The 16,592-nt window shown below is 33.0% G+C and overlaps 1 protein-coding gene across 2 annotated transcripts; it reads right to left on the bottom strand.

Moving 5' to 3' along the window:
* Positions 1 to 523: 523 nt before the first annotated feature.
* Positions 524 to 12,499, bottom strand: LOC124355381 (multiple C2 and transmembrane domain-containing protein-like). Of its 2 annotated transcripts, XM_046806503.1 has the most exons (5): positions 12,027 to 12,487; positions 10,197 to 10,287; positions 7,155 to 7,261; positions 5,330 to 5,537; positions 524 to 1,346 (listed from the first exon to the last, which is right to left on the bottom strand). In XM_046806503.1, the coding sequence occupies exons 4-5, from the start codon at positions 5,435 to 5,437 to the stop codon at positions 1,263 to 1,265; spliced, it is 192 nt and encodes a 63-aa protein (XP_046662459.1). In that variant the 5' UTR covers positions 5,438 to 5,537; positions 7,155 to 7,261; positions 10,197 to 10,287; positions 12,027 to 12,487; the 3' UTR covers positions 524 to 1,262. The 2 variants fall into 2 exon arrangements, with proteins under 2 accessions (XP_046662459.1, XP_046662458.1); XM_046806502.1 differs by lacking the exons at positions 524 to 1,346; positions 5,330 to 5,537 and having other exon boundaries at positions 12,027 to 12,499.
* Between the last annotated feature and the right edge of the window lie 4,093 nt (positions 12,500 to 16,592).

Here is a 16,592-nt window from a genome sequence, read left to right as displayed (position 1 = left end):
TAATAACATTTTAATATTTAATTTCATTGACAAGAGAATTTTTATATATTCTACAATTCAAATGAGTGATCATTTTACAAAATTAAAAAGTAAAAAATACAATACATCAATTGTACCATTGGATTATTATATCATAACACAATGGTTCTGAACAAATGGTTAATTATATTACTAACGTTAATTTTACCAATGGATAAAATAAGAAATATTCACCAGTAATCAATATAACAATGTACATCATGGTTTTACAATAGTATTGTACAGTTTTATTTCCACGCAGTTTGGAATAGACATTTCATAAATTTTTATCAATTTCAGTTTCAGTAAAAAAGCCAACAGTCACCAGCCTCACTCTATCCACTTTGTACAAACTAGTCGAATATATGAAAACTGAACTAATTTTTACATATACTACATAACAATGTCTAACCTTAATAAAAACATTCGTATATAACAATAACAATGTATAAAACGTTTCTCACATAAACGGGAGACCGGTAAGGTGTGCGTAACAAGCCTCGACTCCAAACAAGGTTTATTAAGTACAAAATTAACGAATATTTCTTACAATTGACTAAATCACTCCTAAGCGATCATCGGGATTTCTCCCGAACAGCACTAAACATATTAGTTGAACCACTTTCCAAACGTAACAGCTAAAATTCGTTTAACAAGCTAAAATCTAAATGTATTAAGGCAAACAAGCGCTTGTTAAGAAACCCTTCATAAATTGTGCCACTGTACTGGTCATGAGGCGAGTGAAGGAACTTATACGTCTCTGATTCAATGACGTTTTACCAACCACAATCAGCTGTTATCTATTTCAGTAAAATATTCTGGCCATCGGATCAAACAAATGAAGAACGTTAACTGATGAGAAGTTTTCAACGATTAAGAGTTCTTTTAAAGTTGAAGTTTTTTCTATGGCCACTACATAATTTGCTGAGTTTGACGAGAGAGAGAGGGAGAGAGAGAGAGAGAGAGAGAGAGAGAGAGAGAGAGAGAGAGAGGAGGGGGAGTGGAGAGGAATCCCAATGCTGATTTCTCCGTTGTGAAGTGGATATTAAGTTTCTTCACTCACCCATGGACAGTAATGTAATTTAACGGTTTGGGACCAAATAATTAGAATATATCGCAAAACAACTTTCGGCTTTCAACCTTCGCTTCATACAGGTATCAAGTAGAAACACATTGGGGTTTACAAATCTCTAGTATTTACAAACTATGAAGGCTTCGGTGACTCGACAACGGCTGAGAGTGTACTATGAGACTTTGTGTTTCTTGCGTGGATCTCTGCGCCTCTCCACGTCCGTCGTGGGGTGTGGCTTCAGTTCTCTGAACATGATCTGTGTGGACATACAACATTCAGTTAGGCCGATAATAAATAAGGTTAAGAGAGGCTTGTCCGGAAAGTATCTACTGTTTGGATACATTTTGTGATTGGATTTCAGCAAGCAGTTCTTAGTCAGGTATGCAATGCCTCCGTAAACTGTAGTAAATTTCTCACGCACAAACAAATTGTTGAAATGATTTCAAGATGAGCAGATTTCACTGGAAAGACATTTGCAATGGCCAGAAATTCCCAAAGGTTTGAAGCATGCTATAATGTCATGTTATAAACAGCAATAACAATTATTTAATATTTGAAAAATAAAACGATGTTAAAAATTTCAAGGCTCTTGCTTTCAAAGTGTTGTATAAATGTAACCTGTGTTTCCCAGGAATCACCATCCCCCCACATCATTATAGACATTTACCATCGGAATGTGTTGTAATTAAAAAAAAAAAAAAAAAAAAAAAAAAAAAAAACATGTTAAGGACTATAATATCCCCTCTTTTTCATTTGTGCTCTTCTGTACATTGTTCTGGGTTTATGTGTCCTGTTGACATATAGCTCTCATGTTGTTAATTTTGATTTATATTCACCAAATGTTGAAGTATTTACTTTGTTGTATATATACTTGAACTTTAACCCTCGAATTGGCAGTTAATTTTTTTAAGGCAGGCCATTTTTAAATGTTTTATACCCCCCCTATTATGGTATAAAAAACATCATGCATAAACCATAAAAACGGCTACATCCTAATTTTTTTTAAGTGGTGGGACTGTACCTTGTAAAGTGTGATAATAATGTAAATATTAGAAATTTAGAGAATTATATATACTACAAAACAATAAATAAATAAATTAGCTTAATACATTTTATTTTTATAAGTGGTGGGATGTACATACTACATTTGATACTATGGATACAATTATTTTCAAAAAGTAACAAAATAAATGTAATTTCTACACTAAATATTTCCAAAATTATACAAACATTTAGAGTAGTATAGCATAAAACAGAGCTATAAACCAACATAATAAAACATACCCATGGTATATCATTAATTTTCAAAATGGGTACATGAAGATGGTCTTTCTGGCTAGTTTTATGACGTCACTGTTGAAAAAAAAACAGTAAAACAAATTTCACCATTGAAATCAGCAATTATTTCTGCTTGAAACAGTATATAAATAGTGGTAGTAGTGTTGGTTTATGTAATATATGACCTGTCAAAACACGTGCGTGTCAGATTGACATCATCAGTTCTAGGGTTAAACATATGACAACCTGTAAATAGTGAATCCATAACCCAAAAATATTCACCAGTAATATTGCTGGTGATGAGGACAACACTCTATAATTGAAAACCAGAAACAAAATACACTCTTCATAAATTATCAACTCATAAAAGAGGTAAAAAAAAGGAAAACAAAAAAGTTTTGGCTTGTGGAGAAAATCATCAAAAAAGAGCAGGTTACCATTACTGCAGATTTACTTGTCTTTAAGCTACATTAGATTAAATACTTTCACACAAACCTTATATTATTACATTCGGTGTTCAACGAACAATTCTATCTAAAATTTTATTGGTTTGGTTTAAATTGTTGGATTGTTAATAAATCCATCCATTTTTACAATTTACATATTATATAGGTACTTTATTTATTCTAAAGCATGAAACTCTCCAAATCTGGATCTTCATAATAACACAAATCTTGGCTTAATTTCACTCACTGTTAATGTAGTTCAAATTGTTACTCTTTCCCATGGCATCGTTTTAAGATTAAAAAAACAAATGTCTTGTACCAATCATGTACTAAAACAATGTCTAAAACGATTAACATTGGTTGGGATTGGAGAACCAAATGTCAAGTTATAATCTAAGATCTCTCTCGAGTTTTTGGTAACCTGTATCACCCAGAATTAATATTATCTCTTAATAATTTAGGAATCCAAAATAAAGAACTGTAATGGTTCAGATCACATTTAAAAGAGCGGAAGCAATATGTTGAAACAGAGCACACTTCTCCACAATTAAAATCAAATAAATATTGTTACATTAGGAAATTCAAATCTCCAATACAAACCATTATGGAGTCCCACAAGGGTCAATTTTGGGTCCTTACAGTTTGTGTGTTACATGAATGGGATGCCCAAAATAGTCCCTCAGTATTGTTATATTTTCCAGTTTGCGGATGATACTAATATTAACAGTATTTGATAGTTCAGAAGATGACATTGAAATATCTTCTCACATTAGCATAAACTTGGTATAACAATATTTAAATGGCAAAAAATTACTTTTAAATTCCATCAAATCGAATTTTATTTCTTTCTTTACAAGACAAACTGGATCCAAATTTAACATTGGCATCAATGTAAACGAAGAGGAAGTAAACCAAGATGAATACAACATTTTTTGGGACTTGTAACTGATGAAAACCTTTTCTGGAATAAACATGTTGACCATATTATTAATAAAATGTCTTCCGGTATTTATGCACCGAAGCAATTGTCAAGGGTTTGTAGTTTACAAACTTTACGATCCATATATTTTTCTCTAGTGCATCTACACTTATCATATGGAATAAGCATATATGGTGCAACAACAACAAATAATCTGGATAAATTACTAATTCAACAAAAGAGAGCTCTACGAGTTATCATTAGACTTAAAAAGACTGACTCTGTAAATTATTTACACAAAATGGAATTTTAATGGTATACGGTTTATATATTTATGAAACCATTCTTTATGTGAAACAGGAAGAAAATAACACTCCAATTCTAGTTAGTAGTCATCGATATAACACAAGGCATAACAGAAATTTCCCACAACATAATCTTAAGTTTTTCAAAAAGAAAACTGATTTTATGGGACATAAGTTCCTTACAAACTTACCAAGAGTCATAAGTATAGAACAAAACTAAAACAAAACAAAAATAAAATAAAAATCTTACTTGCTAAAACCTAGCACACTTTTGCTCTATTGTTGAAGATTGAGGGTTGAAAAAGACTGACAACTGATCAATTCAATTGAAGTAATAGTAGATTCTAGGAAATTTTCCCCCATAGTTCAAACCTCTCTGTAAATGTGCAGGTATCTTTTCACGGCTGAATGAAAAAAAATAGGTACAGTTTGGTTAGTTTGATTATTTATTGGATACATATTGTGTATTTAAGAAAAAAAAGATGTTTTCAGAAATTAAATTTTATGGTCAATTCAATGTGAATACCTATAAATAAAAGATGCTTTTCAAGGTTAGTTAAGTTGTTTTCTGATATATAAAACAAGTTATTTATTTTGTATAGCAAATCCACTGAATATGAAACCACCAACCCCAATAATGTAAACTTTAATTAGTATCACAGTTTAGTGCAAAACTAATAAAAAGTACCAATTAATCTTCAATCAGAAAAAATTATCATCGGAATACAAGAAAGAATGATGCTTTGAATACTTTTCTTTAAAATTACAATTCTTAATGCCATAATCATTAGTGAATAATAGTGACGAATGAACATCCCAAGGGATACATTCTTGAAGCTCTTGTCTTATTGGAAATTATATATTAATTTAAACAAACTCTTCAATAATATAAAGTTTTTATTTTTGTGAGGCCTTTCGTACTCAATGAGTACATCTTCGGACTCACACAACTCAAGGGATGTTTTTTGTTCATCGCCAGGAATGCAAGGCAACATCAAGGACGCTGCTGTAGATCATACTGAAGGCTACAAGCATACTTGATTTGTCCCTTTGGAATTTTGTCATGTTTCCTGGTACTTCTAATTGATATCCAAAAATCATAAATAGGAATATATTGTAGATGGTTTTAGATTATGAATAGTAGAGCTGATAAACCCAAAATTTTAAGTTAGTATCACAGCTGTGCATGCCTCTGTGTATATTGCATTTCATGTAAAGGTCATAATCACCAAAGATATAAAACAAATGTTTCTAAAAGTGTTTATCAAAATATTTAATTGGAAATACTGACCAAGTCCTCGTTGGTGGGGACCCTAGACAGGAGGTCCAGGACCTCGTTGTTGGGAACCGTGTGAGGTCTGATCAGCTTGCGGGCGAACTTGTTCACACCCCAGGCCATGATGAGGTAGCGAACCGGTACCCAATAGAGTACCACCGCCACGATTGCCAACACTGCCACTGACAGGTAGCTAAGGAACGGCACTGTCCAGTTGAATGTGCTGCAACCACAGAGTAGCATAGAGAGAGGGTGAGTAGGAAAATGTCGAACATTGTTGACAAGTGTAAGGTCGGTCTACTTGTTGACACCCCAGGCCATGATGAGGTGCTCAGACCTCCAAGATTTAATATATTAAATATTTGTTTATAAACCAATAGCCCTTAATTTATGTATAATATACATGTCGGAAATTGATCAAAATACAAATTTAAACAGGCATGCACTGCTAACTCAATGCTTTATCCTAATGTGGGTTCTTCAATCTAAAACTTTTAGAAATGTACATTTTAATTTTACTATTATAGTTAAAGCAGGAGTATATCTTAGTCACAGGATTCTATTATTTTTCTCAAACGGTTTGCAAGCCACCACAAGTTTATTTTTTTAAAATCTTGGTTTATGATCTTAAACGAACAAAACTGGTACTAGAAGTATAATGGTAAAATATACTGTATTATGAGCTAGTTTCAGTTTAAAAAGAATAGACTGTACCCTGGTAATGTAAAATTACAAAAAAAAACACACCTAAATTTATATTTCAAATTTATATTTAAAAAAATTATAAATTTATATTTATATTATGGGTATCTATATCTGGTTTATACCAGCACTTGTTCTTGAGTGCTGGCAGATGTGTATGTAAAGTAATAGGTATTATTTACATGGTGCATCTGTAACATAAAAGTAACTGATACTTTTCGTTTTGGAAAAGTGATTACTCTGCGAATATAGTTATAATCGTTATAAATCTGTATGAAGACATTCTACAATCTCCCGCTATATTTTCACTAATATACTGAAAATTTATGTTTATATTTATAATATTTTTTTACATATTCAAAAGTAAAGTGGGTGTTAAGATAATCTAGAAAAGTTTAATCATAATTTTCACTATCAAATATGAAACATATTAACAATTGAACTTGTCTAAAACATAGCTTTATTCAAATTTGCAACAATTACTAATTTACCTGAATATGATTCTTTGAAGTTATTGTCTCGACAAGTAAAATAATTAAATAACTAAGTAGTAAATCTGTTTATTTAAACTGCGCATTGGTATGTTTATTGTTTATTGCACGTTGAGTATGTTTATTGTTTTTAGCACTTTAAATACATTTTATTGAATTTCTCAGACACTGTAATTGGCTATCATAAGCAACATATTTACATTTGGTTCAAGAGTTAACCCAAATGAGAAAAAAATGTAGAAACAAAGAATAAATAATAATTGTTAAATCTGGCAATCAGTAAAAGTTTTATAAAAAAAAATGTTAAAAACTAGTTTTGCCTATTAGAAGTGGTTTTTAAAATAATGTATAACATTTTTACTTTGAAATCCCTTTTAAGATTGGAAAAGAATCAAGTTAAAAAGCTAGCCTCTGCGATTACTTATTCTTTAACTCTTATATGGTAAAATATTCATAAATTTCATTTGTTTACTTTTTTCAAGGAAAAAATAAAAAACTATGATTTCAAGGATTTTTTATTCCAATTTACCCTTTGATGAAACAGGTTTAATAGTAGCATAATTCTCTGCAGTCAAATTCCTCAAAGAATTTTACTCTGTTAGATATTTCTCTAATCGACTTGGACGGAGTACAAATTTTAAACTTACTTCTTTATGCTCTCTCCTAAAGAAGCTATATATCCTATAGAGTTCTGGACTGTCTGGGTAACCTCCTGTATTGCTTGAAGTCTCTCTTTCAAGCTCTTCTTCTCCTCCTGAAACAACATTTATTAAAATAAATATTCCTTTTGGCACAATCGGAAGAAAGGTAGATTTTAAGTATGGTTGATATCTTGTAGAGGTGTGTATACACAAAACCTACTGGACTTGTGGTGTATCTGAATCAACATCTATTGATATTCTATTGCAGAGACTTTTGGATTATCCTGGCAATAGCTGTATTCCTTTGTAGTCAGGATACACCAATTTTCTGTAGCCTACAGATCTTTATCACTTATCTCACTTACTAATAAAACACTGAAACCAGTAATAATATGTGAAAGATAATCCCCCAGCTTGACTTGTAGAAGTGGACTCTATTCCATTGGACTATTCAGTATTTGTAGAAAACAGCGTAGAAAAGAATTTCTGTTATAGTAAAATTGCTGTAATGTAGTTATTGAAGTCAAGCGTTTTTTCGATTTATCTTTTTATAACTTATAATTATTTCTTGTCAATTTTTACTATGATATATCTTGTCTGTGGTAATTATGTGTAAATATTACAAGAATCATAGTGGCCGGACAAAGATTCATTAGATTTATTTATTTTAACAATGTTAATAGGAGTTTATAATTGTTCTGGAATTTGGAATGTTAATTGTATCAAAGTAGTAATTTAATTTAATACAGTGTGTTCTATAACATGTTACTACTGTTTCATTTAATCACCAATATTATTAGCAGTAATTTAATCAAATATTATTTGTTATCTTTAAAGGTTACCAAGATTAGCTCTGTTGTTAATAAGATCTTTCTACTACGAGGAGCTGTTGACAGGGTAGTCCTTTCTCCTCTTCTGAGGAACCTAGTTGTGGACCTGCTTGTGTCTTTCTTTGAACAGAAGTGGTGTCTTTCCACAGGAGTGTGTGGATGTATTGTGATTCTTGTGAGTGGCAAGTTCAACACAACAGTCACGGAACTGACCAATGCTGCTCTGAACATGGTGGGAAACTGTTGTGATGGGGTAGGCCTTAGTGTCAACCCCACCAATCCTGCCGTGGTTGCCTTACAAGAAGGTGTCATTTGGAGGGTATTGGTCCATTCTTACTGAGAGGTTCCTCCATTGAGTCAAAGTCCGAAGTTAAGTACCTGGGTGTAATCCTTGATAGGGTTCTAAACTGGGGATCCCATCTGGAAAGGGATATCGCTAAAGGGAAAAGGTCTTTGATGCTATGCAGACATGTGATAGGTGGGTCTTGGGGACTTAAGCTGAGGCTTTTGTATTGGTTTTATGTCTCCGTAGTCACACATGCACTAATGTTTGTAGTTCTTATCTGGTGGCCAAAGACGGAGGCCAAGATGGCGGTAGCATCCAAAGGATGGCTTGTCTTGCTATCACTGGGGCTTTTCTAAGCGCAAACAGGCACAGCTCTAGACTGTTGCCTCAACGTCGCTCCTTGGACATTGTCATTCGGACTATGGCTAGGAAGAGTGCCTACTGTCTTCAGCAAGCGGGACTTTGGTTGTCCCTGGGCTGCAGCAGAGGGCACTGCAGAATTAGCATCCTGATGAGAATGCTCTGCACATGATCTCTGATCAGACGCCACAAGGATCCTTCGACAAAACCTTCGAATTATCTTCTCCGTATATGGATCTGATTACGAGATTACAGGGATGGGTTACCTGCAGGAGGATCCATTCAATAGAATGTGTGACGAGCAAGAGGAAACTGCTGAACACCAGCTCTTTGACCATCCTGCAATAGCAAGGGAGCGGTACGCCATCTTTGGTAGTTTGGACAAGGGTGGTGAATTTCCCCAAAAGGACCTGATCGGTTTTTTTTTTTATGGTTTGTGAACTGCTGAAACCGTAGACTGGTCGGCTTCATGGTGTGCTTCCGAGGTGTGCAAAAGGTCCTTGAGACTTAGACCCATAAGTGCATAGCAATAGGCTGCCCCATAGAATAAGAAGAAGATATCACCACAGCTTAATGGCGTTTCAGGCATTTACCTTGTTTGAGTCGGAATACCAAACAAATGTTCCAAACCGATTGAAATAAACAAGGTGGTACCCTCTTTAAAAGGGAATTAAACTGTTTGTGATGTGTTCTGTCTACTTGTACAACCAACCCCTAAACTGAACAAAAACATTTTTTTAAATCTTTAAATGTCAGATATATCTGCAGAAATTCTATTTTTTTACATCAAAATTTATCTTAGACCATCTAAATAACTTGACCATAGGCCACTTCTTAATGCCTCCCCATTTGGATTTTAATAATGTTGTGATGAACAGAGGCTTCCTCACATCCATTTTTCTAGATGCAAGTGAAAAACATAATTTTTGCTATTCTCCCATTAGGTTTTTTGAAAAGAAAAGACCATTAATCCCCGTAGACTTTGAGTCTTGATATAGTATGAAGTAAATAAGTATTTACAAAAAGTGTTCTGGCCCAGACAGGTTTTCAGCTTGTGCTATCTCTAACTTTTTCCAACTCAGATCATGGATTTTCCTACTACCTACTCTCCAAGATGTCACAGGTACAGGAGACTCTTGGTTATGTGTGGAGGTTATGCATTGCATCAATACATGGGGTAACCAATACTGAAGTCATTTTCACATTTGACTTGAATTAAAATGTAACATTTAAATCTTTTCATTTAATTAAACAGATAGTTGAACATATTGTTGAATTGTTGTGTATATCAAGAGTTAGTTCGCTATTACACTGTGTGTAAACATTTACTGCAGAATAAAACTTACTTTCACTACCATCTCACTACACCATAGTTAAAAATAAGAGTGCTTTAATACAAATAAACAATTGTAATTTATATAAAACTAAAAAAATCAATTGAAATGTGTAATATACGTAACAAAGTTTTAGTTTATTCAAGCACAATTCGTATACTATTGAATGTGTTTATTATTTCTAAGATGGACCATTCTAAGAACCTAAAATGAACATAATTTGAGATAATGTACTTACTTTGTCTTTGTCATCATCATCTTCATCATCGTCTCCCAAAGGTTCATCTTCATCATCATATGAAACCCATTCCACCCGTAAGACTTTGCACCTAAAAATTATATTGTTTTTTGAACATTTTCTTTATTATTTTTTCTTAAACTAATGCTAGTGAGAAAGAAATACAGATGGATACAGTATATGGCTTAGGTGAGATGATAAAAAACTAAAAAAGGCCTTGAGAGGTTATTTGCTATAATGAAATAAAAACTCTTCTTTATTTACGATGAATGATTTGAAAGCATATTACAATTTCTAATATTTGCCATTGTTATTCTTTGTAAATATAACAGTGTCAGATTTAAAGCAATAGAATCAGAATATGAATAATCCTGAATGAAGACAGCTTAAAAACTTATCTGGTCCTTCTTTTTTCCAACCAATTATTCAAAAATTTCTGCTTTCCAAATGATTAAAAAAAGATGAGTATCTATTACAAATATTATGTAGGAGTAGTAAACTAAATATTCAAGGAGATATATCGGATTAGATGAAAAATATAACATACAAAGTGTTTCATTATGAAGTGTTTCAAATCAACTTTGATAGAACAGATTATAATGTTTTTATAATATTTTCATGAATTTTTAGGTACAAAGTGTGCTAAATTCCGTAGGTTTTGGGATTTGAATCTTGAGATTTTAAAATGTAAACATAGGCAGGAACGTAGCCAGAAAAAAATTTTGGGGGTCTAGACAACTGATATATTCATCTCCTTACGCTAAAGGGTGGACAGCTCTCCTAGACCAGAATAAGGAGGATATAAGACTGATATTAGGAATGTTGACAGGACATGGCCCTCTGAGGAAGCACCTTATGAAGGTAGGCCTTAGTCAGAGTAGCGAATGTAGACTCTGTGGAGAGGAGGAGGAGTCAGCGGAGCACATTTGGTTGGATTGTCCTGCCATCGTAGAGACCCGGAAAAGATACTTGGGAGCATAACTCCTCAGCCCCAAGGACATTAGAGAACAGGAGCCCTTAAATCTGATTGGTTTTTGCAAAAGCCTCGGTCTTTGAGGGCACAAATTAAAGTAAGGGAGGCGCAAAGGTCATTTTTAGGACAAACTGTCCTCTTCCCTCAGGAAAGGAAAAAAAAACTGATATATTCCCGTAATGGACAGAGAGTAAAGCCCCCTTTTGTTCCTTAAAAAGTTCTTGGCCCATTTCTTTGTCAAGAACGGTCTTTCGGTAGTACATGTCAGTAATAATGAATTACTTAAATAACAATAATTGTTTATTAAAAAAGTAATTGAACAAATTGAAAATTTGGGGGGGTTTGCAATGCTTAGACTCCCTCACTGGCTACGTCCTTGAACATAGATAATTTTATACAACATTTAAATCGTCCGTCACACATTGGACTTCTATAGATTTGAATGATTACTTCAGAATGCATTACTTGGATTGACTTGCACTGCTTTACCATCTTCTTTTGACAAGTGGTACACTGTAGTGGCAATTTTCTAAACTATTACGGTTGTTCCAATGTAAGGAGACCAATGTTTTATTATTATTCTCTGCAATAATGCTTTTATTTTGGTTACTTCAGTGGAAAACAGGGCTGAGCCTTCTGACAAAATTGTCTTTCCAAGTGGTATCATGTAAATGTGACGAGATTATCTTTCTAAACTTCCGAGACAAATTGGATCATCCTCTAGTCCTCTAAATCATTTGTCACTTCATTTTATCATGTCCCAATACATCTTGAGGCCCAAATAAGCTGTACCAGTTCTTAGAATGTGATTCAACGCTAATTTACGAACACTTATTTTCAATTTACATTGTACTTACGATGTAACATTTGAAGAAGATTAGGAGCATAGCTACAGGAACCATGTAGGGCTGGAAGTAGTAGCACATCATGATGAAGAAAATGAGAGCTATCAAACTCTGCAGGGTCGATTCCCATTCAAAACAGTTCCTAAATAACAAAATTTCATTAAAAACTTAACAAACATGACAGTTTTTTGTGAATTAGTGGTTCCATATATTTTAAAATAAAAAAGTTTTATCATGATAACAGGTTATATTGAAATCTTTAATGTACCGGGTGGGTGAAAAGTAACTAGGTATTCTAAAACTGTTATAAATTATTTCATAATTATCCTGATTTATTAAGAAACCACATACATAAGAAAACATAGGAATAAGTTAAATCTCAACGTAGGCACCAGTTTTGTTAACTAACTTCCTCAAATGGCCAGCGATACAATTCACACTTTTCTGAAGGAAATTGAGGAATTGGTGATAACCGCTTGGTTCTGTTTCCCAATTCCTCCAATGTATGAGGTTCAGACTTGTATACCTCCTCCTGATGTAGCCCCACAAAAACAATCACATGGAGTAAGATCTGGACTTCTTGCGGGCCATTTATGCAGTCCACGCTATTCCAGCTAACACCCGCTATTCCAGCTAAGTACAGTAAAAGATGTGTTATTACACTAGACAAACATAGACTGCAGTTTTATGAGAAAAACACTAATTACATGGGAAACATATTTTTAACAAAATTTCATTAACAATAACTGCAGCAAAAAATAATGCAAAATTTACACACACAAAAATTGAAGTCACACTTAATTTCTATCTCTATATTCATTTGACGAGTTTTATAATTCTGGGTTGAGCTGAGTTTTTGTATACAACATCAATATATCAATGTGTGTTTTTGTGTTAATGTATTTATTTGGATCATTTTGTGTATTTATTTAAATTATTGTTGCTAACTTATTGTTGATTATTGAAATATACTATTATTTTTATTGTTACAGTCCCATAGTTTTAAAAATGGTTCTTTTAATTATTTATAATATTGTTAACTATTTCTGTATTTATTAAAATTAATATGTGTTTTGTGGCTAAAGCGACAATTATTGGGGCATTTTAAATTAGATTGACTATAGGATTAGAGTATTTTATCATATTATTACCTCTTAGTTTATAAGTTTATTAGTTAAGTAATTTTTATGACGCTATTTGATGTATACAAAATGTATATTCAATGGATAAAGAATTTGTTTTCAATTTTCAATTCAATTCAATGATTTCCCTTTGCGATACGATAGGCCACATATAGTCTAGAAGCATCTGAAGGTAATAATCAGCATTCATGGTGTTGCATAGAAGATATGGACCAATGAGCATTCTTTCCACACACACACGATCATTTTGGGGAAAGTTTGCAACTTTTCAACCGTCATTTTGGAATCGGTATATCATGTGGTGCCCAAGAACGTAGCTGGGAAAAATTTTAGGGGATCCACACAACTGATATTTTTCTGTAGTGGACAGAGAGAGTAAAGCCCCATTTTTTTCCTTGAATCCATTTCTTTGTTGAGAACGCTCTTTAAGCAGTTCATGTCAGTAATACTGAATTATTTCAATAATAATAATCGTTTGAATAAAAAGGTAATAAAAAAGTTATTGAAAATTTGGATGGGTCTTGACCCCTTGAAAGCCCTCGCTGGCTACGTCCTTGGTGGTGCCCAGTAATGGCAGTTATGACGATTAACAAAACCACCAATATGGAACACGGCCTCGTCACTCCACAAGACATTTTCAAACAGTTGTGGCCAATGTTCGTGCCAACCCAGCATTAATTCCCCATATTCCATTCTTTGGTCACAGTCTTCAAATTTCAACTCTTGTACATAATGAGTTTTCCATGGGCGAAAATTTAGTTCCTTATGGAACACCATACATACTGTATGCCTTGTTAGTCCACTTTTACAAGCTGCCCAAGGTGTTACAAATGGCAAGTAAACATTTCATGAACTGTTGCCACATTTTCCTCCGATCTTGGTGTGCATGGGCAGCCACTTCTTCTTATGTCTTTCACAGAGCCTGTGGTCATCAGTTTTGAATGACAGTTCTTATTGTCTCTCAATGTATTGAAGCATTTTCTCCCTTCTCTCTATGCCACCATCTTTGCAATAAAATAATCGATTTCCACAATAAATAACGCAAAGCAATCTGAGTTCCCTCATAAACAGACAAGTTTTCAGCCATGTTTTGTTTATAGTGCACCAGCTGTTTCCAAAGGACAACAATGAACTACGTTATGTAGGCAGTATAAAATATGAATGCATACTCTGTATTATGCCAGTATTGCCAACATGAAATCGGTAATATAACAGATTCTATAACAGTTTTATAATAACTAGTTACTTTTCACTCAGTATTATCATCACTGAAGGATTGAGCAAGAATTATTAATTGTTAAGGAGGTACAACTGGCTATTGGTTGAAATTTTTTAATGCTAACAGCATGAAAACAGGTCATAAAAATAACAAGTACCTTCAAAAAAAGAAAACGTAGTCAAAAATATCTGTAGGAATTATGGTATTTAATGAGGTTTTACCCAATTTTTTAACCAAATCCAAGGAAAGTACGCTATGCATAAAGATATGATAGTTTTACAGTATGTAAATATATGTATATAACCTAAGATGTATTTTCATGAATTATTATTTAAGGGACTGACACTTTTTAAGTAATATATCTTTCAATAAAAAGATGCTACTGAGGCATAGATGAAATTATTCAAGGCAAATCCTATTATACAATGAAAAGAATTGAATGTTTAAGTAAAAATTCATATTTTCGCAATTTTAAAAAGTTTCAAAAAATATTACGTAAGAAATCTGCAATGAGTCAAAATTACTTATTAGTGAGGGCTTACTAAATTAATTTGCAATGGAAATCTATACAATAAATTTAATACAATAATACAATCTAATAATAGTGGAAACAACGAAAATCTATTATTAATGGCAAATTTGAAATACTGATATTCGAAGTGTATATATTCACTTTTGTACATCTCTTCAGTGAGAATCAACATTGAAACATAAATTTTTAATCACTCTGTGCCTAAATTGTACATTAGTAAATAATTTGCTATATTTTTATTTGGGGAAAAAGTCTATATCTTAAATTGTACCCTTTAAAAACAGAATTAAAAGTGTATATTTTTAACATGGAAAACTGAGACCGCAAAAATTGTAAATTTTGTTGATCATTAGGAGTGTGTCTTTACAATTAAACACCATTTTGGAATTCTGCCTCTAGCTTTACAATCAATGTGCAGCCCACACACCCGGTGTGTTCCTGAATCTGTTAGGAAGCAAAAACCACCATCATGGAAATATTCAACTATTTATATTTTGTTGAAATTCAAAAGGCCTCCACTGTGATTACATTCTACGATTCGTTTTCTTAGTGCTAAAACATGAAATGAAATGCATCGTCAGTTTAGAAGAGTTCATAGAGAAAACATTACAAGCGATGGAATAATCTCAAAATCGGATAGAGATTTCAAAGGTTGTCGCACCAATGTGCATGATAAGAAGTGGGTGACCTCCAATCCAATCATTGAATGTTTTCATCTTTAGTAATATCTGACACCACGCTTGTGTATGAAATAAAAAGTAAGTAAAGTGCTTTGTGGTAATATAATATATCTTAAAAATTACTACATCAGCAAAACGTACACGTCACGTTATGGACTCAAGCATTGCTTGCAAAAGCAAAAACCTTTATTTTTTATCGCTGAAATTGTACATAACTAGGCCTGAAATATTAAATAATACCAAGTTATTCATACATCGCAGTATTTGCATGAAAGTACTTGTACATTAAGCTACTAGTACAATCAGTGTTTTTTTTTTATCATTGTAACACGTGAAGAACAAACTGTGCGCTTTTAGAATTTTTACAATATGTGCTGCATATCATTGAACCTGTTGAGGAGCACTGACGGATATAACCGTCAACCTACCTAGGGTCTACTAGAGTAAGCAACATTATCATTAACACACACCAGCGGATAAAGAACACTTTTTAATTGTATGTTTTCAAAATGTATTGGAACATTATAAAAGACCGAAATAGTGCCTATTTGTACCATCTAGGCGTTGAAAATGTACAGTTTTTAGAATTTTGGCAAAGTTTGATAAGTTTTGAAATAAGCAAATTCACAACAAATACACTCATAAAAGAAGGTTTTTTATTGCGTGTACCTTAATAAGATCACTTTAGTCCAGATAATCATTCATTTGACCACAGTATTCATAAAACGATCGTAATCGCTCCGAGAATAGCGAGTAAGGGAGTTGGCACAAAAAAATTTAAGGAAATTTGGTGGCAAAGCTGTTAGTATATTCTGTCGCAAGGAGCCAGTGTCTTACAGCAATAGTTTTCCCAGTCAAAAGTACATAAGAACGCCACTAGAGAACGTAAACATCCTTAATATTGATTATTCGAACAAGTCTGTGATGGATGGTTAAAAGTGTCAGTACTCTTTTAAAACCACTTTCAGCTACTCCTCAACAGGTTAAGCCAAGTACGGTACCACA

The sequence above is a fragment of the Homalodisca vitripennis genome, chromosome 2, assembly GCF_021130785.1.
Source record: "Homalodisca vitripennis isolate AUS2020 chromosome 2, UT_GWSS_2.1, whole genome shotgun sequence".
Classification (NCBI taxonomy): Eukaryota; Metazoa; Arthropoda; class Insecta; order Hemiptera; family Cicadellidae; genus Homalodisca; species Homalodisca vitripennis.
Note: the sequence above shows the minus strand (reverse complement) of the source record. Positions and strands in the feature narration are given on the sequence as shown.

Coding starts and splice junctions, on each gene's coding strand:
- LOC124355381 (XM_046806502.1), bottom strand. CDS start 12,144: ATGGGAATCGACCCTGCAGAGTTTGATAGCTCTCATTTTCTTCATCAT. Junction 10,288..12,026: donor TCTTCTTCAAATGTTACATC/GTAAGTACAATG, acceptor TATAATTTTTAG/GTGCAAAGTCTTACGGGTGG.